The 24236-nt window shown below is 34.1% G+C and overlaps 2 protein-coding genes across 2 annotated transcripts; both read left to right on the top strand.

Annotated features, from left to right (window-relative positions):
* Nucleotides 1-658: 658 nt before the first annotated feature.
* LOC118062235 (laccase-15-like) lies at nt 659-4254 on the top strand. The gene is made up of 6 exons (XM_035075971.2): nt 659-783; nt 1098-1249; nt 1358-1602; nt 1692-1820; nt 2800-3744; nt 3875-4254. Exons 1-6 carry the CDS (start codon nt 685-687, stop codon nt 4003-4005), a joined length of 1701 nt encoding a protein of 566 aa, XP_034931862.1. The 5' UTR covers nt 659-684; the 3' UTR covers nt 4006-4254.
* Nucleotides 4255-20273: 16019 nt separating this feature from the next.
* On the top strand, nt 20274-23917 carry LOC118061765 (laccase-15). The gene is made up of 6 exons (XM_035075326.2): nt 20274-20443; nt 20823-20974; nt 21085-21329; nt 21419-21547; nt 22549-23493; nt 23625-23917. The coding sequence occupies exons 1-6, from the start codon at nt 20342-20344 to the stop codon at nt 23753-23755; spliced, it is 1704 nt and encodes a 567-aa protein (XP_034931217.1). The 5' UTR covers nt 20274-20341; the 3' UTR covers nt 23756-23917.
* Nucleotides 23918-24236: the final 319 nt, after the last annotated feature.

Raw genomic sequence — 24236 nt, 5'->3', positions numbered from 1 at the left:
TTCTTTTTAATAAAAAGATCCATATGTTATTAGATAAAAAAATATAATTGCTTTAGCATCAATAAAAACAAAACAAATCTTTCAAAAATACATCTTATGTGTAAGATTATAACCTTGAATACCAAATGAAAAATATTTTTTGATATATATTTTTTTAAAATATAAACCAAATTCAATGCAAATTAAAACATTTAATTTGTTTTTAATTCTTTTTGTCTTTTTTTTATATAATTATAAAACATACATAAGAAAAATTACAAACACACACATCCCTTCTTATTATGTTTTTTTTTTTCCATACCCTTACAAATCACCAAAATTTAAAATAAATCAATACAACATATTAAATAATTTAAAAATTACAAAATAAATCTCAAAAAATAAATCAATAACAGTATAGTCACAAAAACAGTGCCAGAAAGCTTGTGGGCCATGGAAACAGTGGCGCTGGTTTGGTAGTGATGCTATTAAGGTTAAGGTCTTTTTTGTGTTGCTTCCCCAAAATGATTTAGTAGTTAATTAAGCACTTTGCATCCACGTGGGTGTTGAGAAGTACAAAATCATCATGAACTTCTCCAGCTAAATTGTCGTTTAGCTCCTTATTACTCATATAAATACCAGTAGAAGGCAGCTCGGTTGGTCATTAAGAGTGAAACGAGAATATATTCGTTGCTAATTAAGAAAATGATGCCAATCATGAGAGTTCTAGCCCTTCAAATTTTAAGGTTTATATTATTTGGTGGTTTCCTATGTTGCCAAGCTATAGTTCATCATACTTTTGTGGTATGTACTACGTGCTGATTTTTTTATTGGAATAGCTTGTAGATACACTTCAAATTCAACGTTTTAGGATATTGATTTAACTGCTCCAGATTCTAGAATGATCATCGGTGCACGGGTCACATTCTTTGTTTTGTTTTATTTTTGGATATCTTCTGTTAGCCCTTTTATTATATATATCAACTTCTTCCCCCCGCCCTACCCAAAAAAAAAAAAGGAGAAAAACTGGTACGCGTAATAACTAGGAGAGATTAGATGTTTTACTTTATAAGCTCATTCATAATTTGTAGTTTTGCGTATGTGCACATTCATTATAGGTAAAAGATGTTCCATACACAAGACTCTGCAGCACCAAGAACATAATGACTGTCAATGGACAGTTTCCAGGCCCGACACTATACGTTACTAAAGGAGAAACCATCATCGTGGATGTTATTAACAAGAGCCCTCATAACATCACCATTCACTGGTAAGTCCCTCCCTCTCTCTCTCTCTCTCTCTCTATATATATATATATATATATATATATATATCTGATCTTCTGTCTGGAAATTTGGGTTAACACTGTTAATCCTAGGCATGGAGTGAAACAGCCAAAATATCCATGGTCAGATGGTCCTGAATATATCACACAGTGTCCAATTCAACCAGGAGGAAAATTCAGTCAGAGGGTCATATTCTCTGAAGAAGAAGGAACTTTATGGTGGCATGCTCACAGTGACTGGACACGAGCAACTGTTTATGGTGCGATTGTCATATATCCCAAGAAAGGAACCGAATATCCTTTCCCTGCGCCTCATGCAGACGTGCCGATTATTTTAGGTATTCCAGCATCAATTTTAAAAGAAAACTTCGGTTCTTAAAGCCGTGGAAGATTTGAATGCAGTGACCACTAATTTCATGAAATGCAGGAGAGTGGTGGAAGCAGGACATATTTGAAATCTTTGATCAATTCCGTGCCTCGGGAGCAGACCCGAATGTCTCCGATGCTTACACGATCAATGGTCAACCCGGTGATCTTTATCCTTGCTCAAAATCGGGTACAATGACACTATACAGTTGCTTAAATTTTCTCTTTTACTTTTGCCTTATATTCCTTTAATATCAAGAGCAATCCTACCCCTTTGATTCAACTCTCTTTTTTTCTTCGAAGAAAAAAATTGCGTTTAGATGCATTACAAAAATGTATTTGGTTTAAAAACATGTTTTTTTTAGTGGTTTTTAATGGTTTTAATATGCTGATATGAAATATTAAAAAAATTAAAAAATATATTTTCAAGTAAAAATTATTTTCAAAAAATAGTATGCGGTTGTATTTGTTGCAGTCCAATAATGTTTTTGAAAAAAATTGAATTTTTTTTATATTTTTGAATTGTTTTAATATGTTTATGTCAAAAATAATTTTTTTTAAAAAAAGATTATTTTGATTTATTTTTAAGAGAAAAACACTTTGAAAAAATAATTTTTACCACAATTCCAAACTTGTTATGCACCACAATATCAAACACACACAAGTTCTATTCAAACTTGATTTTTATTTTTGTTTTTGATAAAATTTTTTCTTTACTTTTAGATGATATTGAGATATTTTATAAACACACACCTAGTGAAAATGAATGAATAGGGGAAGTTGGAACAAAAGTACAAGATGGGAGGCTGGTTGTAATAAAATAAAAGATGGGGGGATTGATTGGAAGAAGAAGAAATAGATGGGATTTAATTGGAATAAATCAAAGGTTTTAGATGAAAATGAGACAATATATAAAACTGTGGGGGAAAATGAAAGTTACCCATGATTTCTTAGAAGCCTATTCTTTCCTCCTGCCCCGGACAATCAAATGGTTATAACATTGCACCTTAATATATTACATGTTAGTGTTTTATTATTATCATGATTATTATTATTTCAAACGTGAGATTCGACTTGAAATTTGTCGAGAGAGGAAGGAATCTACAGCTTAGTGGAACGTTTGTATTATTTAAAGCTATTAAATCGAAACCTTGTCTTTCTAACTGCAGATACATTCAAGCTATCGGTGGACTATGGCAAGACTTATCTTCTTCGCCTAATTAACGCTGCCCTTCAAGACATTCTCTTTTTCTCCATCACCAATCATCAAGTCACAGTGGTCGGCACAGATGCCAGCTACACTAAACCACTGAAAGTTGATTATATAGCAATATCACCTGGCCAAACCATTGATGTTTTATTAGAAGCAAACCAACCACTGGACCACTATTACATGGCTGCCAAAGTTTACTCTAGTGCCAATGGTGTGCAATATGACAACACAACAACCACAGCTATTGTGCAGTACAATGGCAACTACACTCCATCCTTCACTCTCTCATTGCCATACCTTCCTTCTTTTAATGACACAATTGCATCGGTTAATTTCACTGGCCGTCTTAGAAGCTTAGCTGATAATAACCATCCAATTCATGTCCCCTTGAGCATAAGCACTCCATTATTTTTCACTGTTTCTGTTAACAGATTTACGTGTGCAAACACTTCTTGTGGGGCGACCCAGTCTAGACTAGCTGCTAGTGTGAACAACATAAGCTTTCAGACACCTACTCGTATGGATATACTAAGAGCTTATTATAATCAAATCAATGGTGTTTACGGTGATCACTTTCCTGATAAACCACCCCTGTTCTTCAATTTCACTGCGGATTCTATCCCATTGATTTATGAGACACCATCAAAAGGTACAGAAGTGAAAGTGCTCGAGTATAACTCGACAGTGGAGATTGTTTTTCAAGGGACAAATGTGGCTGCTGGCACTGATCATCCCATGCACATACATGGAACAAGCTTCTATGTTGTTGGTTGGGGATTTGGCAATTTCGACAAGGATAAAGACCCTTTGAGATACAATCTTGTTGACCCTCCTCTTCAAAATACCATTATTGTTCCCAAAAATGGCTGGTCTGTCATAAGATTCAAGGCTACCAATCCTGGTAAATATAAGTAGCATAATCAATTAAATATAAAATAACCAGCAGAGTATAATATTAAGAGTATTATTTCTGTTAATTACCTTGATTACGAGGCAGATCTAACATCATGTGTCCATTTTATTTGTAACAGGAGTATGGTTCGTGCACTGCCATCTAGAGCGTCATATGTCATGGGGTATGGAGATGGCATTCATAATCAAGAACGGTCGAGGCAAGAAAGCCCAAATGCTACCACCACCTCCCTATATGCCACCGTGTTAAACGCTTCTTGTTTGTTTAGCATATGTTATGCCAATTATTTGGTTGCATTATTAATTTATTATTGTATGACTTGCAAGAATAATGTAACCCTAGTTCTGCTATTTTGTTGTAAAGTTGGGAAATATCCTAGGTGCATGTAGGTTTTGGTTATTTCTATTCGGAGCCAAAGTACTAACCTCTGCAATAAAACTCATACTTGCATGAATAAATATTTTCATGGGTGATCACCCATCTTAAGCCTTTATATAATTTGTATCTATAATCTAGATGATTAGCGTTTGTGTGTGGGATCATTAAGTTTTTTCAAAAACAATTTTTTTAATACTTTTGGGAGCACTCGAAATAAAAGCAACAAATCGTGTGGCATGATAGAAAAATATTTTTTTTCTCCGTAATTCAAATTATTGGAAGTGTTTACAATATTTAGTTTGATTGCTCATAGCTTTTATTCAAAAACCATGTTGCTAATAAAAAAAGACATTTTTATTAAATTTTAAAAAATGAATAAAAAAGATATTTTTAGCTAAAAAATACCTTTTTTTGTGTGAATATGTATTTTAATTGCTACACTGGCTAGTTATATCGAAAAAGCCTCACGAGGGAATCCACTGACTAGTTATATCTAAGTATGTCGGACAAACCCTCAATTCTTTGGTTAGGTGAACGAAGTGGCTGACTGCTGGGCTACGAGGGAATATTCAGAATTGTTACAGTACTTAATAAAATATGTTTTATTTAAAAAATATTAAAAAAAAATATTTTTTTTAAAAAAATATTTTTGATTTGTATATAATAAAATGATTTAAAAATATAAAAAAAATTATTAATTTAAAATAAGACAAAATATAAAAATTTTATATTAGCACTAGTTTACGTGCTTTTCAAGCATCTACCTAATTACATGCGAAGAATTAATTTCTTACACTAGTTTTTGTTGGACTCCAGAAAATAATATTGTTTGGTAAAAGGTCACTTTCTTTTCTTGCTGTTTTTGGCCTCATCAGTGAGATCGAAAGAGAGTATTCGGAGTGGGCAGATAGAGGAAAAACTATCAAACACTGCAAGGACAGTACAGAAGAAAAATATTCACCGAAAACTTCCCATTAATTTTCCCTTTTCATACGCCAGCATAAAACAATTAGCGAGGACGTGTTTTTTGTGATAAATTTGCAATGTGATCTTAGGAGTTAGATACATAAATATAACAACTAAAAAAAATACCATGTGCTATCATTTATTTGTTTTTTTTTTTTTTTTGCATTTTAAAATGTTTTTTTAAAAATTAAAATTTTTTTTTTTGTTGCTTCAAATTAATTTTTTGATATTTTTAGATTATTTCGATGTTTTAATGTCAATAATAATTTTTTAAAAATAAAAAATTATTATTTTAATATATTTTCAAACAAAAAATATATTAAAAAACAATTGCTAATATACATATTCTTATATCGATAAGAAAAGGATATTAGGAAAACCAGAAAATAGAAGAATACTCCTTTAACTTCGTTAAATCTTCAATTGCTCAAGGCGTCGGATTAATGTCATTGTCATAACCTAAATTTCACTACTAGAAATTCACTTAAAACCAACGGATTTACCGACGGAATATTTTTGTCGGTAATTTGAGGTAGAACTTACCGATATAATTTTTTTCCATGTTTGTAATACATTGGTATATACCGACGAAAACATGCGGTCGGTAGTTACCGACAGAATTATGGACTGAAAGTTCAGAATTAAAAAAAAAAAAAAAAAAAAAAAAGACGGTTCACTGACGTGGAGGTTTTTGCGGGTGATTTTTACCGATGAAATTATCGAGGGATTCAAAACGGCAGCTCCGTACAGTGATGTGACTGGTTCACCGTTTAAAATGCTGACGAAATTACCGAGGGATTCAAGATGGAAAATCCGTACGGTGACATGTCAATTTTTTCGTCAGAATAGTCGATGGACTCACTGACGGAATACATCCGTTGGTGAAACCGTCGGAAAAAGTTAATATATGCCCACTCTGCTGACCCTCTCTTCCCCTATTTCTCCTTCTTTCTCATCCCAACTCTCCTCCTCTGCAAACAACCAACCCCCCCCCCCAAAAAAAAAAAAATCTCCCTCTTCTCAGCACAACAGGTTATATTTCTTGAAGTTTTGTGGTCACAGCATCCGTGTCCTGATTTATCGATGGATTTTATCAATTTTTGTAAGTAATTCTATCTTTTTAAATTTTAACATTTAAATGTCAATTTTATTGTTTTTTTAATATATGTATTTTGTTAATAGATGTACATGTTTTATTGTTATTTCTCAAACAAACTTGTAGTATATGAATGTATAAATTTATACTTGTTATGGTTTGTTTTAGATTTTGTTAGATTGTATTTATTTGTAAATTGTTAAAACTTTATGGAATTACCGAATTACATGTGCTGTTTTGAAATAATTAATAGCTTGCTTAATGGGTCCGTTTTAAGTTTTATCAATGGTATTGCGGAGTTGTAATTTCCTTAAATTTATATGTATTAATTTGTATGGATGTTGATAATTGATCATGAATATTTAATATTTATGAGAAGTTGTGATTGGTTTGTTGGATAATCTCGAGATAAACCAATATTTTAGCAAGTTTATTTACCTAACATAGTTAATTAATACATATTGTCATCATAATTTTATAGAGGTTCGATATAAGTCATGGATGTATCAAGATTCACCCCAAGAATTGTGGAGGATGGATTATTGTAACAGGGTTCAGGGTTTTATTAATTTCACAACATCTATTTCCAGAAATTTTACTGGAGGTGGTATTAGGTGTCTATGCAGGAAGTGTTAAAATAAAAAGTATTTACATCCAGATGTTATAATGATGCATCTTCTACACAAAGGGTTTATGGAGAATTACCAGTATTGGTATGCACATGGAGAAGCATTTGTTAATAAGAAGATAATGGGAGAAAGGGTGGTTAGGTCAACTTCTAGTGCTAGCAACGTGCATGAAGTGGTAAATGACAACACAAATCCTTACAGAAATATGGTTATGGATGCAATGAGAATGAATCAAGATAATGTCAATCAATGTCCAATCATAGAAGAAACACCTAATGCAGATGCAACTAGGTTTTTTTATTTGTTGAAAGATTTTGATGAACCATTATGAGATGGTTGCACAAAACACAGTAAATTATCGGTCATAGCATAGGTGTTCACCATCAAGTCAGATCACGGGTTGAGTGAGGCTGGGTATGACAAAATTATTGAATGGGCGAGAAGTATTTTACCTAAAAGGAATAGGCTGAAAGAGAACTTCTATGTTGCAAAGTCCATGATGAAACCCCTCGGTTTAGGATACTAGAAAATTGACATGTGCCCTAACTTCTGCATGTTATACTACCTTGAAAATGTTGAGATAACCGAGTGCATGACGTGCAAGCATTCTCATTACAAACCTAGAACTGGCAAGGGAAAGACTCTAGTGGCATATAAAAAACTTCGATACTTCCCAATCACACCTAGACTACAGAGGTTATTCATGTCACCAAGGACTGCTAAGCACATGACATGGCACCAATCATATGATGCAGTTGATAAAGTGATGGTGCATCCTTCTGACGATAAAGCGTGGAACTCTTTAATAGTGTGCATCCTCACTTTTCAGCTGAATCAAGGAATGTGCGTCTTGGGTTATGTATAGACATATTCAACCCATTTCGGTCATTTGCTGCTTCTTATTCTTGTTGGCTGGTCAAACTCACAGTTTATAACTTGCCACTGGGAATGTGTATGAGGCCAGAGTTCATGTTTTTATCTATTGTCATACTCGGTCCAAGCAGCCTGGGCTAGAATATAGAAGTTTGTCTTCAACCGTTGATTGATGAGTTTGTTAGTAATATACTATTAATTATATATTGTAATATCATACACTCATTATCACTTGTAGGCAATATCGATAATATTTGCTCTCCTATAACTCAAAATTAACTGAATCCCAGATCTTTCAATTACAAGATAAACAATTTGTCATGTGGTTCAGAACACATGTAAGCATTATCATAAACTCATTCTAACTTGCAAAATTATTGTATGCATGTCATTACGATATTCTCGTTCATTTATTTTTTATTGATGTACATTACATACAATGTTTATCAAATGAGAAGGAGTACGATTAAGACATTATCTTCACTAAACTTGAGGCCTGAAAGAAAAGTTAAGTGCTACAATTGGTATTTTGTCAATGAATATGTTTTCCATACTGAAGAATACAAACATGGAAGAAAGACATACAACAGCGGTGTTTGTGTTAAGGGATCGACTAGTAGTGAGTTAGAAGTTGACTACTGTGGTAGATTAGAAGAGGTCATCAAACTGCAATATCATAGCGAGCAGAATAAAGTGTTTTTATTCAAATGCTATTGGTATGACACAACTGACAGAGGAATCAGAGTTGATCCGTACTATGGTCTGAAATCAACTCAAAAATCTAGACTCCACAACATTAAACGATGTCTTTGTTTTCGCAAAGCAATGTCAACAAGTTTTTTACGCATACACCTCTTCATTTAAAAAGGATCGATCAATAGTGGATTGGTTATCCATTTTAAAAACAAAACTCAGGGGTCATGTCGAGCTTGTTCAGGATGAGAACGAAGACACAAGTGTGCGAGATGAAGTCTTTCAAGTTAGTGAGTTGGTTGAACCATATCGAGTTGCTCCTTTGATTGACTTGGAAGAAAATTCAAATTTTCATGTTTTTGATGATAGTCTTATTGACACTGACTCAGAGGAGTTGAATGTTGTTTTAAGCTCTAGCGAACAAGCAAATATCGATGAAGATGATGATATCCATATTGAAGATTGCAATGAAGGTGATGACTGTTCAATTGATGACGAAGAGAAAGAAAATTATGACTAACTATCAGAATGAAGCCCTGTGTTAAACATTTTTTTCATGTAATATATATTATGGATGATATATTTTGTAACACGAAATATTTATTGTTCAAGCATTGTTGTTTTTGTTTTGTATGATGAACAGTTTATCATTTAGGTGTTTGCAAGAAGGTAAATAAGCACTACAAATATAATCTTTCTTGTATAATGCCATAATTACCGATGTCCATACCGACAAAATACATCCGTTGGCATTTCACATAGAGTTCAAAAATAATTACTTGAAATGCGACAATTACCGACGTCCATATCGACGGGATAACGTACATCGGCATTTCACAAAGAGTTCGAAAATAATTACTTGAAATGCCACAATCACCAACGACGTTGCCGACAGCTTGCAGTTCGTCGAAAGTGTCGCCAGGTCAATATTACCAATAAAATTACCAACGAACTGTGTGAATTCCAAAGGGCGTTGCATTAAATTCATCTCTGACCGTGTTAGGTTGTCGACGGACTGCGAAAATATGGAGGGTAATTAAAAATGTTGATGCGAAATTCAAAAATTACCAATGGATTTTCGACACTTCACTAACAGAATAAATTAAAATAATAATTATTTTTTATTTCTGTCGGTGAATCCATCAGTAAAATTGCTCTATAAATCCCAACGACCATCCCTTCAGTTTATTTTTTCATCTCCTCTGTTTTTCACCTTCACTTTCAATTTTTTTCCACTCAATTCTTCAAAGCTTTCACCTACAATCTCTAACAAGTTTTCTTGTGAATCTTCATCAGATTAAAATGTATGTGTTTCATCTATTTCATTTTACTTTAAGGGTTTTTTTGTTTTAGCTATTTTTATTTTTGTTATGTTTTTTATTTTGGTGTATTTTTATAATGTAGATAAAGTCTTGTATTGAATATATTTTATTGTTGGTGTATCAACACATTATTAAGATAAGCATATTTCATTCCTAAAGTACATAGTTTTTTTTAAAAAAAAATTATTGAATATATTTTATTCTTGTATTGGCATAATTATTGAATAATTTGTTGAATTGTAATTGGTAATGTTGAATTTACCTTAGAATTAGTAATTGAATATGTTGGAATAATTAGTAATTTTACTCTATTATTGCATGATTTGTGTTTAATTATTTCCATTGATTTTAATTGTAAGTCTAGAATTGTTTTTTGAATTTATTGTATTGTTGTATTGGCATAATTATTGAATAATTTGTTGAATTGTAATTGTTAATGTTGAATTTACCTTAGAATTAGTAATTGAATATGTTGGAATAATTAATATAGATTGGGTCAATTGGTTGTGGTTATTGTCAATATTTGCAGGTTTGTGGATTTGAGTAGCATCCAGTATAGGGGAGATGCTATCGAAATTTTTTTTTAACATTTGAATTTAATTATTTAATTATTTGTATAAATTGTGTAGATATGTAGAATGAAAACCACAGTTCGCCACTCACATATGGTCGCAGCTAATTCTTCTAGCTACAAGGAAGATATTTCTTTAGATGCCTCTCAAGAAGAGGCACCTACACCACCTGTCATAACTTAATTCTGGGTTATTCCCCAAAAATAACTTCTTTTTAAAATAAAAATAAAATAAAATAAAATAAAGGCTGACAATATGGAGAAAGTAGGCTGGGGAATTAAGCTGCAATTTTGTGTACCCCATTGTGCCCAAAAAAGGAGAAAACAATGCAAATTCAAGGTCAAATTAAATGATTATTGGACGAATTTGCATAAAAATTAAGTCCAAGGACATAATTAAATTTGATTTAATCTTGGGCCTATTTGAATTTTTAATTATGTTTAAGAATTAATTTGGGTCCAATTAAAGGATGTAACTAAGTGCAAGGACTTAATTATACTTTAAATGGGTCAAATTAATTTTATTTGGGGCTTAATTGGTAAAACAATTAAGTTTGGGAGCCTAAATTAGGCTTAATTGAGAAGATTGGAATTTTAAGAGATCAAATTTAATTTTTACCAAGTCAATTGGTTGAAATTAGGGGCCAAATTGGAAGCAATTGAAAGTTTATGGTCAATTAGGGGGCTCCATTGAACAAAATTGACAAATGGAGGACTGAAATGAAATTTGGCCAAAAACTGTTCGTTATCTTCTTCACTTTTTTCTAGAAAAAGCTGGTCCGGTTGCCTACTTTGCAGCTGCATTTTAGTGTACCTACCAGCCACCAAAGTTGACAAATCTTGCACGCAAATGATCCCCTGCAGTTTCTCTACATCTTCAATTAAACAGTTCAGTCTGAATGGCAGCGAGACGGCGCTGGCGCCGACCTAAACATGACCACTCAGGCTGCTTTTTCTGCAGAATTGACAACTCAGGATGCCTACTTTGAGCCAACGGTTGGGATCCTTCCCAACTGAATCAATGGCTGAAATTTTACCCCGGGGTAGACGAGATTACCCTCTTCCACCGCCTATAAATAGAGGCTCCATTGATGGCCTGAAGGAGAAGATCGAGTCCAAAGTAAGCAAAAAAAAACCAGCCTTTTCGGTTCCTGCACTGTCCTCTCTCTTCGTTTTCTCTCCATCGTGGCTTTCAGCCACCACCACCACCATCACTGGTTTTCCCACCATCAGCTCCACCACAGAAACCTTTCTCCTGCACCAAAAGACGTTTAGTAGCTGTAAAACAGACATCGCGTCTCTCTCCTCTCCTTCCTCTCCTCCTTCTCCCCGCTGGAGACCTTCTTTTTCTTTCTTCCTCTTCCAGTTGCAGATGCTCCAGCCAACTCCACCGCTGCAACCACTGGTCGAACCACCTCATCACAGCAGCCACGACCCCTTCAGCCAATTGAGCCTCCCCTCCTTTCCTTTTTCTTCTTCTTCTTCTTCCTTTCCTGTTGTTCATGCAGGTGAATTATATATATATATATATATAATTATATATATATATTATATATATATATATATATATATATATCTGTGTGTGTGTGTGTGTTATATATAACATTTTTTAAAAAAAAAAACATAAAAAAAAATTCCAAAATCATTTCAAAAAAAAATATGATTTTCTCGCATATTTTTTTTTGCATGATATCTGGTTGTATATTTACACTGTAAAATACAAATCTGGTATTAAAATATTGGTTTTCTCCAAAATATTTCTCAAAAAAAAAAATTCAAAACGTTTTTTAAAAACAAAAAAAATATTTTGCTGCATATGGCCAAATCCTAAAATTTTTCTAAGCATATTTTTTTAATAAAAAATTGTATCTTTTTCATATTTAAAAAAAAATCAAAAAATGGATATCATAACCAATTTATGATTATCCATTAGGATTTGGCCAACATGTCAAAAATCTTTTTCAATTTTTTTGGATCCAGATGTAGACTTTAATATTTATGGGGTGTAAAATTAAACGATAAAGTACACCCCCAAGTATTAAAGATACAAGGTATAATAAATGCGATGCTAAAATTCAGACTTTAGAACAGTTAGGATTTAACCCGATAAGGTAGAGACTCTCTCATGAAGAGAGATCTGCCTTGAACCTTAAAAAAGACCAACAAAAAAAAAACAATCAAACAACAATGCAGTTTACCTTAGGTAGGGTGCACTAGGGGTGATGCGTCTTCCCCTTGCACAACCAGTCCCTTACTCAGACTCTCGCAGACCATAGGTTCCTAGTGACCATAATACTAGGTGGTGACTCCTAAATATTATCATAATTTTATGATTAAATCCAAAAACCTTTCCAGCACACAACACACCTCACCGCAGGAGGCATGACGGCAAGTAGCCTTCATCATCGCCAGACGACGTCGCGACCCCCCCTCGCAACAGGATGGCGACTCCACAGGGGACCACCTTGTTTGGTTGGACTAATCTTTGATTGTTTGATTGTTTTTCTATTGTCGGTCTTTAATTTTAGCTTGCATTTTTATTGCTTTAGCATGCATTTTGCAAATAAAACCTAATTCTAGGTTAGGAGGGGAGTAGCGGTTTGCATCATGACTTCCCGTCGGGGTTCAGATATGTGAAACATCCAACTATGAGTTGAGTGTTTACTTGCTAATGGCGGTCACACTGTGCCCCAACCATTCCTTATAAACCCCTACACTGCCTTCATGTGAGGTGGTCATTAGGCAGTTCATAGACCTTTTTAAGACCAGGTAGAAAACCTACCCATCATGTAATGACCTAGAACCTTCCTTTAGAGCATGAACTCCCTGGCTATTCATTCTGCATGGGTTTTTTCCATTCATACCAAATGTGCATGTACATGCATCCACACATATACATCCATCCATTGTAAATAACATACATACATGCAACAGGTTGAATATAGGTCCCCAAAGAGTTTACAACACTCGACTCTGAGCAAGAAACATGGAAAATGAAGAGCGTGTTTACCGTGACGCTCATTTCCAATAAGAGTTAGAGTCTCTGAAAGCAAGCGCGGCTCGCCTCACTAGCTTACTTGAGTAAACACTTAGAAATGCCTCTGGTGAAGGTCCTTCCAATCGGCCAACTATTTTTTTTTTACCCTTCGGCAATAGCTCAACCTGAAGAAACAATGAGTGAACATGGTCAAGAACCTCTACACAATCCAGCATTTGTGCACTCAACTCCATCGGCACCAACCCCTGCAATCATAAATCCATTTGCCAATGAGTCCCACAAGACCAAGTCATCTAATGGCATTGGTCAAGATAAAATGGCGGCATTGGAAGCTCAAATTAGAGCCATTAAAGGGGTAGACTTGTACAATTCAGTATGAGCATAAAAAATGTGTCTGGTCTCAAATGTGGTTATCCCAAAAAAGTTCGTGTTCTTGAATTCATCAAATATACTAGAACACAATACCCCATGACTCATCTCAAATCCTATTACAATAAAATGGCAGAAGTAATACACGATGAAAAACTACTGATGCACTTTTTCCAAGATAGCTTAAGTGGGGCAGTGTTAAGCTGGTATATGAGATTAGACAACAATAAAAATCCGTAAATGGAAAGACTTGGTGGATGCATTTGTGAAACAATACAAGTACAACATGGACATTGCTCCTGATAGAACCAATCTGTCCAATCTAGAGAAAAGGGACAAGGAAAGCATAAGAGAATATGCTCAAAGGTGTAGAGACCTAACTGTTCAAATACATCCCCCACTCTTGGACAAAGAGATGGTGACTTTATTTGCCAACACATCAAGGACCCATACTACGAGCTTGTGATGGGTAATTCGGCCCAGCAATTTACTGATGTTGTGGCAGTAGCTAAGCGCATAGAACAAGGAATAAAGAGTGATAGAATCTCTGCATCTGTGAAGAAAAGGGGATTCAAAGGTAAAACGAAAGAGGCTGACCATGTTGAGGGTAGGAAGAACCCATTCCAAAACTATCACACTCCATCCTCTTCGCTCCTAAACATTAATCATAATTTTATTATTAAATCCAAAAAACCTTCCCAACACACAACCCCTCACACAGGAGGCACAGCAAATAGCCTCCGCCATTGCCAAACGACGTTGCGCCCCCCGATACATTTACCAACACCAGAGTTAGTAGTATCTGTAATTAAATATTCATTAATACCAGAATCAGGAATATTGCTAGTGAACTGCCATAACTAAAATAAACAAAAAATTTAGCAATTTAAGACAAAACTAGCAATACAACTTACTTCAGACAGGGTGTGTCAGGGGTGCTAATACCTTCTCTAGCCACAACCAGTCTCGTACCATAGAATCTTTATTGAGCAGTTAGAGTTCCTTGAGACTATAACACTTGGTGGCGACTTCTTAAACAAGACATTTTCTCATTAAAAAACAAAATACCAGAAATCTATTATTTCCAATCAATTATTTTTAAATATATTGCAATCTCGAGTGCGACAGCCGTGATGCATTTAATATTCGTAATATATAGTAAGTCCGCTCTAACAGTAATCTATGAGATCATTACGTGCGAGCACGGCTTTAGAATTGAATGAGTCAAAAAAAATTAAGTGCTAACATTGGAGGAGCTAGCTGGCTACAGCCTACGATGATTGCATGGCTTAGAATTGGTAAAACATTTTTTTTGGAATTAATTGGAATTATTTCATAAACTAAAGTTTCACGTAAGTGCATATAAAGATGTTGCTCCTCCTGGTTAGTTCCTCTACGTAATAAAATTATCATTGGTATTTATGGCAATATTTTTTGATCGTGCAAATTTTAATAATAGCAAAATCTAGTCAATTTTATTTCGTGGAAGTAATCGATCGTGCATCATTCTTCAAGAAATCGTGCTGTTCCGTGACCAACAATGCCCAAAGAGAGATTCTTTCGTGTTAATCCAGCGGAATCAGCAGATTATTAAACTCCACGTTCAAAGTAGCATCGCTTTCAAGACTTTGACAAGTATCCTTTTATAATACAACTGTCAGCTACATTCAAAACTTCTTCAACTAAGGAAAAGTCAACAAAATTTTCGTCTTTTTTGCTAGCTCTTCATGGATATCCAAGTCTTTTCTAGTTTTTTCATAGTGAAAATACTCTTTATATGATTTTATTGTTTTATATTAGTTTTTTTTTTTTTTGTTAAATATTAGTTTTGTGATTACATTTAAAAAAATTTCTATGCTTACATTTTGCTCTCATGATTTAGATTACAAGTTTTGCATATTTTTTTGTGAATATAAGGCTTTTTTTCTGTGTTTGATTTTTAAGTTATTATTTTAACTCATTTATAATTTTTTTATACAAAATAAAACTTTACTTTTCAAAATAAAAAATATTTATTTTTAAATAATATTTTCTGATGTGTTGGGCTTTGCATAATATTTTTTAAGGGTGTGAGTTTATTCAATCAATTTCATTTATATTTCTATTATTTTTTATAAATTTAAGTAAAACAAGTTTAGTAAATATAATTAGTTAAATGTCTTAATTTTTGTGATTGAATATCTTGATCTAGATTCATCTTTTAATTTTTTTCTATTTTTTTTTTGTTATTATTAATATTTTTTAAAATATAATTAGATGATTGCATTGATTTTTTGAATTTTTTTTATTAAATAAACATATTAAAATAACCTGTATATTGAATTTTTTAAAAAAATATCAACACCTTTTAGATAGCCAAATCAGTTAGATAGCAACGAATAACTTTTAAATCAATGAGACTGAAATCGATAAGGATGTTTTTTATTAGTGAGCGGATATTCAAACATCAAAAGTTAATATAGTCCCAGATTAATGTATATCTTTTGAATTTCATCTTGTTGATTAATGTATTTCTAAATTTAAGGATGATTGTTTGGATCTCTAATTAAATAAACAATGTTAATTTTAGTAAGATTGCTAACTAATCAACTAATCAACACAATCTTTTTGTAAACTGAAGCACGTTGAAGATGTGACAAAACCCACCTTTGTTGAAAAATCATTCATGGCTGTATTTGAAAAATCACATAAGAAACGCATGGTTTCATTGATTATTTTAAACAATTAGTTAATACTAAAATAGTAAGACTAAGAATTATGACTGTGACTGACAATGACAGCAGCGTATCAAAGTTTGCCCTTCGCGTGACAAGATAAATTACATTATTAAATGAGTATGTTAACCTGTAATTACTCTTTGACAAAACTTGAAATTAACAAATCAAATGCAAACAATTTACTCAAAGTATATAGTACACCTTAGACCATTTCATTGCGCCGGTTAATGTATATCTTTTGAATTTCATTTTGTTGATTAACCAGGTATTCCTAAATTTAAGGATGATTGCTTGGATCTCTAATTAGATAAACAATGTTAATTTTAGTAAGATTGCTAACTAATGAACTAATCAACACAATCTTTTTGTAAACTGAAGTACGTTGAAGATGTTTTTTTTTTATAGTAATTGAGAATATTATAAATAATATGCCCCCATTAAGGAGATGAGGGCTGATAAGGAAGATTACATGGAAAATTCAAAATACATTAAGAAAACAAGGAATCTAAAGACCTGACTAGTTAGTCCAGTTCATAATACATTCAGGATTCCTATAAAGATCAGAGCCCGTATAGCTGAAATTTTTAACAAAGGACTTCAACCAAAAGGCCAACCGATGAAAGGTGAGGTCAAAAATCACATCCCAGTCTGGAGTTTTGTTGTCAAAGATCATGTGGTTGCGCGCTATCCAAATTGACCAGTATAATCCTTTACAGAGAAGGGTAATTGCCTGACACTGGAATTTTCCTTTTACCATGTTGGACCATTCCTGAAGGTTATGATATGGTTCTTTTGGCAGAAAACCTACACACCCAAACCAACTAAATAGTCTGCCCCAAAGAGACCATGATTTTGGACAAAGATGGAAAAGATGATGTGTAGTCTCAAATCTCCTTGCAGCAGAAAGGAACAAAGAGCTTCCTCGTAATTGATGATTCTCCTCTCAGCTAAGAAACCCCTTTGTGCAAACACTGCCATTGAAAAGAAGCCATATGAAAACACATCTATTTTTGGAGGCGCAAACCCTTTCCAAAAGCAAGCAGGGGAGTGCAGATGTCCTGAAACATGTAAAACGTCAAAGAGATGGCACCCAGAGGAGACTGTGTAATTGTTGGAGCTATGGTGTTTCCAAATCTTGTTGTCTTCACCATCAGAGAAGACTAGGCCACGTTCCACTTCTGCTATCAAGCTTTCACACATGCAGAGTTCTCGGGATCGAAGTGGTCTTCTCCAAGAGAGATTGATTGAGTTATCTGTTGGGTTATGAAACTTCTGCAAACGCTTAAAGATTGCTGGCAGGGAGAGGTTGTAGAGCCTAGGGAACATGAACCGGAGAGGGGCTGCATAGCCTAGCCAAGAATCAGACCAAAACCTGATGTTTCTCCCATCACCCACCTTAAACCCAACATTGGATTGGATGGGAGCGGCTGTGCTGTGATTTAAGGAAATTGCAGATACCATGCCACGCCAAGTTGGAGATAAAGAACCTGCAAACACAGGAAGGCCATTTGAAAAATATGGCCGGTACTTTTGTAAGATGAGCTCTTGCCAACCTCCTACCACTCCTTTGTCAAGGTTCCAAAGCCATGTAAACATCAGAGCCAGATTTTTACTGTGAATTGAACCAAGCCCGAGACCTTCCAGTGGCTTACTCTTAATTACCTTATGCCAAGCAACCTTACAAATACCATGTGAATTTGAGGAGCCCTTCCAGAGAAAAACAACGGTTTGATTGAGGATATTGCTTTTTGCAATGCCCTTTGGCATAATAAAGACCAACATATAGTATAGAGGTAGAGAGTTTAAGACAGAATTTAATAAGACATATCCTTCCGGCCATGCTCAAAAACTTCCTTTCCATTTGCTTAAACTTTGCTCTGATTGTGGACAATACCGGTTTCCAAGTAGAGAGCCTATTTGGGGTTAGCTCCAAGAGGCAACCCAAGGTATCTGACTGGAAAGGAGTCACTTGCGAAACAGAAAAATTGTGTTAGCCAGACCTGAAGTTGTATTCGTTATATCCAAATTTAATTCTATAAGTGAGCTTTTATAGAAATTAACTTTCAGTCCTGAAATGATCTCAAACCAGCAGAGGATCCTCTTGACATGCAATAGAGAGGTATAAATCATTCGGCAGGAAAATCAGAGTGTCATCTGCATATTGTAAAAATGGTTATGTAATGTCCTGCGAAGTCTGTAAACCTTTAAAGTAAGCCTGAATCTGATGCCCTATTTGAATAGAACTGTTAACCCCTGAACTGCTATGTCAAAAAGGAAAGGAGAGAGGGGGTCCCCTTGCCCGTTGTCGTAACCCCATCTTTGTTGAAAAATCATTCATGGCTGTATTTGAAAAATCACATAAGAAACGCATGGTTTCATTGATTATTTTAAACAATTAGTTAATACTAAAATAGTAAGACTAAGAATTATGACTATGACTGACAATGATAGCAGGCGTATCAAAGTTTGCCCTTCACGTGACAAGATAAATTACATTACTAAATGAGTATGTTAACCTGTAATTACTCTTTGACAAAACTTGAAATTAACAAATCAAATGCAAACAATTTACTCAAAGTATATAGTACACCTTAGACCATTTCATTGCGCCAGTTAATGTGTAATTTTTAAATATGCTGTTCTTACTCTTTGTATCGCAATTTATTCCTCTTTGTTGAAAATCATTGCAAACTATTCTTGTGTGGGAATATTATGAAATAAAGAATAGGATGGATGACTCATGATTAAGATTGAATTTGGTGAAATGAATGAAGTTATCATGACTTGGTACGTTCCAAGTACAAAGAAAGCTAGCCCAGTCAAAATTTTGATAGTGGATATATATATATTATATATAAAAAAATAAAAATAAAAACCTACCTGGATCCTTATCCTCATGAGATTTTACTAATTATTAAAATGATTCGTGAACGAGATGACATAAAAATACTTTAGAAAACTGAGGGGTTACATAAATATATTCTTAATTATTTTAAGAATTTAATAAATTAAATATATTTATAATATTTTAAATTAATTATTAAAAAAAAAAAGGTTAGGCTCATGCACTAGCGTTAATATAAAAGCACAAGCATGCCTTTGAGTTTTAGCAAACTCCCGGTCATCCTGGTTAGTGAATTTAGCGAGAAAAATTTGTTCCCCAAATCAACTAACACTGAATCTCCTTATCTTCTAAAGCATCTAGAGCCTTTTTAGAAGAAAAGTATACCCTACTTTTCTTTCCATAACCTTGATGAATGAACATGATCTCCAAGGTTATCCAGATCCTACATTTCTCCTTTGTAGATAATCAGATTAACGAACAGTCTAGTTTATTTTCCTCTTCATCCTTCTCCTTGTCGGATATGTAATCTTCAACTTGTCCCAGCTCCTCCATAGACACAAGATTAAAAACTTAACTTCCCGTAAGGGAGTCTCTGTAGATGATTCCAGTCCGAGCATTTTTTGTGTTGGAAGCCATTTTTAAATAAGAGATTTCTTCATTAGGGTTATTTTGTGTCCCGACTTTGATTTTCTTGTTTTGATCTCGATTATAAACCAGCTTCCTCGGTGTTTTTTGTTTTCCATATACTCCCATGTAGAATTTTTTTCCACACTCCATTTTCTCGTACGGGAATTAATGGTTGTTAGCTTTCACTGAAAGCCAAAAAAATGCGAACGAGTCACACTCAGCTTTGGCAATGTTAAAGCAGAGTCAAACAATCGAGTAACAGTGATATCGAGAGTGGAGTGAGAGAGAGAGAGAGAGACACGGTTACTCAAACCCCATGGTTTTCGAAGTAGTTAATGAAGCACTTTGCATCTAAGTGGGCGTTGAGAAATACAAAATCATCATGAACTTCTCCAGCTAAATTGTCGTCTTGCTCCTTGTATTAACCCATATAAATACCGGTAGAGAAACAGCTCGGTTCGTCATCAAGAGTGAAACAAGAATATATTTGTTGCTAAGAAAATGATGCCAATCATGAGAGTTCTAGCCCTTCAAATTTTAAGGTTTCTATTATTTGGTGGTTTTCAATATGTTGCCAAAGCTATAGTTCATCATACTTTTGTGGTATGTACTACGTACTGATTTTTTTTTAGTTTTTTTTTCATGCGATGGAAAAATGTTGACATTAAAATACTATATTTAGTACTATATATTTCATTTGGAATAGCTTGTAGATACACTTCAAATTGAACGTTTTAGGATATTAATTTAACTGCTCTAGATTCTAGAATAATCATCGGTGCACGGGTCACATTCTTTATTTTATTTTATTTTTGGCTATCTTCTGTTAGCCCTTTTATTATATATATCAACTTCTTCCCCCTGCCCCACCCAAAAAAAAAGGAGAAAAACTGGTACGCGTAATAACTATGAGAGATTCGATGTTTTACTTTATAAGCTCATTCATAATTTGTAGTTTTGCGTATGTGCACATTCATTGTAGGTAAAAGATGTTCCATACACAAGACTCTGCAGCACCAAGAACATAATGACCGTCAATGGACAGTTTCCAGGCCCGACACTATACGTTACTAAAGGAGAAACCATCATCGTGGATGTTATTAACAAGAGCCCTCATAACATCACCATTCACTGGTAAGTCCCTATATATCTGATCTTCTGTCTGGAAATTTGGGTTGTTTATGCTGCAAATCCACGATATGGCGGCAGAGATATATAGCAAATATTAACACTGTTAATCCTAGGCATGGAGTGAAACAACCAGAATATCCATGGTCAGATGGTCCTGAATATATCACACAGTGTCCAATTCAACCAGGAGGAAAATTCAGTCAGAAGGTCATATTCTCTGACGAAGAAGGAACTTTATGGTGGCATGCTCACAGTGACTGGACACGAGCAACTGTTTATGGTGCGATTGTCATATATCCCAACAAAGGAACCAGATATCCTTTCCCTGCGCCTCATGCAGACGTACCGATTATATTAGGTATTATAGCATCAATTTTAAGAGAAAACTTTGGTTCTTAAAGCCGTGGAAGATTTGAATGCACTGACCACTGATTTCATGAAATGCAGGAGAGTGGTGGAAGGAGGACATATTTGAAATATATGATCAATTCCGTGCCTCAGGAGCAGACCCCAATGTCTCTGATGCTTACACGATCAATGGTCAACCTGGTGATCTTTATCCTTGCTCAAAATCGGGTACAATGCCACTATACAATTGCTTAGATTTTCTCTTTTACTTTTCCGTTATATTTCTTTAATATCCATAGCAATCCTACCCCTTTGATTCAGCTCTGTTTTTTTCTTTTAAGAAAAAACTGTGTTTAGATACATTACAAAAATATTGTGTGGGGTTTAAAAACACATTAAATAATTTTTTTTTTTAGTGATTTTTAATAGTTTTAATGTGCTAATATGAAAAATTAAAAAAAAAAACTCAATTTCAAGCAAAAATCACTTTTGAAAAGTACCATGCAGATGTGTTTGTTTTAGCAGTTCAACTGCGCTTTTGAAAAATTTTGATTTTTTTCTCTTCAAATTAATTTTTTAATTGTTTTTGGATGGTTTTATTGTGTTTAAGTCAAAAATAAATTTTAAAAACTTCAAAAAAATATTTTTTTTTGTATTTCTAAGAGAAAAATATTTTTTTATCACAATCTCAAGGCATGTTCTACACCACAATATCAAACACACAAAAAGAGTTCTAGTCAAACTTGATTTTTATTTTTGCTTTTGTTAGTAATTTTTGTTAGATGATATTAAGATATTTCATAAACACACACCTAGTGAAAATGAATGAAGGTGGGAAATTAGAACAAAAGTACAAGATGGGGGCTGGTCGGAATAAAATAAAAGATGTGGGGACTGATTAGAAGAAGATGAAAGAGATAGGACTTAATTGGAATAAATCAAAGGTTTTAGATGAAAAAGAGACAATATATAAACCCGTGGGCAAAATGAAAGTTACCCATGATCTCTTAGAAGCATATTTTTTCCTCTCGGCCTAGAGACAATCAAATGGTTATTGCGTTCATCCTTAATATATTACAAGTTTGTGTGTTTATTATTAACATTATTATTATTATTTCAAACATGAGATTCGACTTGAAATTTGTCGAGAAAAGGAACGATCTACAACTTAGTGGAACGTTTGTATTATTTAAAGCTATTAAATCGAAACCTTGTCTTTCTAACTGCAGATACATTCAAGCTATCGGTGGACTATGGCAAGACTTACCTTCTTCGCCTAATTAACGCTGCCCTTCAAGACATTCTCTTTTTCTCCATCACCGATCATCAAGTCACGGTGGTCGGCACAGATGCCAGCTACACTAAACCACTGAAAGTTGATTATGTAGCAATATCACCTGGCCAAACCATTGATGTTTTATTAGAAGCAAACCAACCATTAGACCACTATTACATGGCTGCCAAAGTTTACTCTAGTGCCAATGGTGTGCAATATGACAACACAACAACCACATCCATTGTCCAGTATAATGGCAACTACACTCCATCCTCCACTCCCTCATTGCCATACCTTCCTTATTTTAATGACACAACTGCATCGGTTAATTTCACTGGCCGTCTTAGAAGCTTAGTTGATAATAACCATCCAATTCATGTCCCCTTGAGCATAAGCACTCCATTATTTTTCACTGTTTCTGTTAACAGATTTACGTGTGCAAACACTTCTTGTGGGGCGACCCAGTCCAGACTAGCTGCTAGTGTGAACAACATAAGCTTTCAGACACCTACTCGTATGGATATACTAAAAGCTTATTATAATCAAATCAATGGTATTTACGATGATCACTTTCCTGATAAACCACCCCTATTCTTCAATTTCACTGCGGATTCTATCCCATTGATTTATGAGACGCCATCAAAAGGTACAGAAGTAAAAGTGCCCGAGTATAACTCGACGGTGGAGATTGTTTTTCAAGGGACAAATGTGGCTGCTGGCACTGAACATCCCATGCACATACATGGAACAAGCTTCTATGTTGTTGGTTGGGGATTTGGAAACTTCGACAAGGATAAAGACCCTTTGAGATACAATCTTGTTGACCCTCCTTTTCAAAATACCATTACTATTTCCAAAAATGGTTGGTCTGTCATAAGATTCAAGGCTACTAATCCAGGTAAATATAAGTAGCATAACCAATTAAATATACAATAACCAGAAAAGTATAATATTAACAGTATTATTTCTCTTAATTACCTTGATTACGAGGCAGATCTAACATCACGTGTCCATTTTATTTTGTAACAGGAGTATGGTTTGTGCACTGCCATCTAGAACGTCATCTGTCATGGGGTATGGAGATGGCATTCATAATCAAGAACGGTCGAGGCAAGAATGCCCAAATGCTACCACCACCTCCCTATATGCCACCGTGTTAAACGCTTCTTATTTGTTTAGCGTATGTTATGTCAATTATATGGTCGCATTATTAATTTATCATTGTATGATTTGCAAGAATAATGTAACCCTAGTTCTGCTATTCTGTTGTAAAGCTGGGAAATATCCTAGGTGCATGTAGGTTTTGGTTATTTCTATTCGGAGCCGCAGTAGTAGCCTTTGCAATGAAACTCATACTTGCATGAATAAATATTTTCATGGGTGATCACCCCTCTTAAAGCTTTATATAATTTGTACCTATAATCTAGATGATTAGCTTGTGTGTGTGGGATCGTTAAGTTTTTTCAAAAATGATTTTTTTTACTACTTTTTGGAGCACTCGAAAAAAAGGCAACAGATCATGTGGCATGATAGGAAAGTTTTCGTCCTTGTTTTTATAACATTTGCATACAGTGCTGAAAAAACAATGGCTACTTGATCCATTACAAATAAAACTAAAATTTGTTTTTATTAATCAATTTC

This window comes from Populus alba, chromosome 5 (assembly GCF_005239225.2).
Source record: "Populus alba chromosome 5, ASM523922v2, whole genome shotgun sequence".
Taxonomy (NCBI): domain Eukaryota; kingdom Viridiplantae; phylum Streptophyta; class Magnoliopsida; order Malpighiales; family Salicaceae; genus Populus; species Populus alba.
The sequence above is the reverse complement of the archived record's forward strand: the minus strand, read 5'-3'. Positions and strand labels throughout refer to the sequence as shown.

Excerpts from the sequence above, each read along its gene's own strand:
- LOC118061765 (XM_035075326.2), top strand. The coding sequence starts at position 20,342 with ATGATGCCAATCATGAGAGTTCTAGCCCTTCAAATTTTAAGGTTTCTA. Across the intron at positions 21,548-22,548 it reads TTATCCTTGCTCAAAATCGG|ATACATTCAAGCTATCGGTG; the intron begins GTACAATGCCAC and ends TTCTAACTGCAG. Across the intron at positions 23,494-23,624 it reads ATTCAAGGCTACTAATCCAG|GAGTATGGTTTGTGCACTGC; the intron begins GTAAATATAAGT and ends ATTTTGTAACAG.
- LOC118062235 (XM_035075971.2), top strand. The coding sequence starts at position 685 with ATGATGCCAATCATGAGAGTTCTAGCCCTTCAAATTTTAAGGTTTATA. Across the intron at positions 784-1,097 it reads TAGTTCATCATACTTTTGTG|GTAAAAGATGTTCCATACAC; the intron begins GTATGTACTACG and ends CATTCATTATAG. Across the intron at positions 1,821-2,799 it reads TTATCCTTGCTCAAAATCGG|ATACATTCAAGCTATCGGTG; the intron begins GTACAATGACAC and ends TTCTAACTGCAG.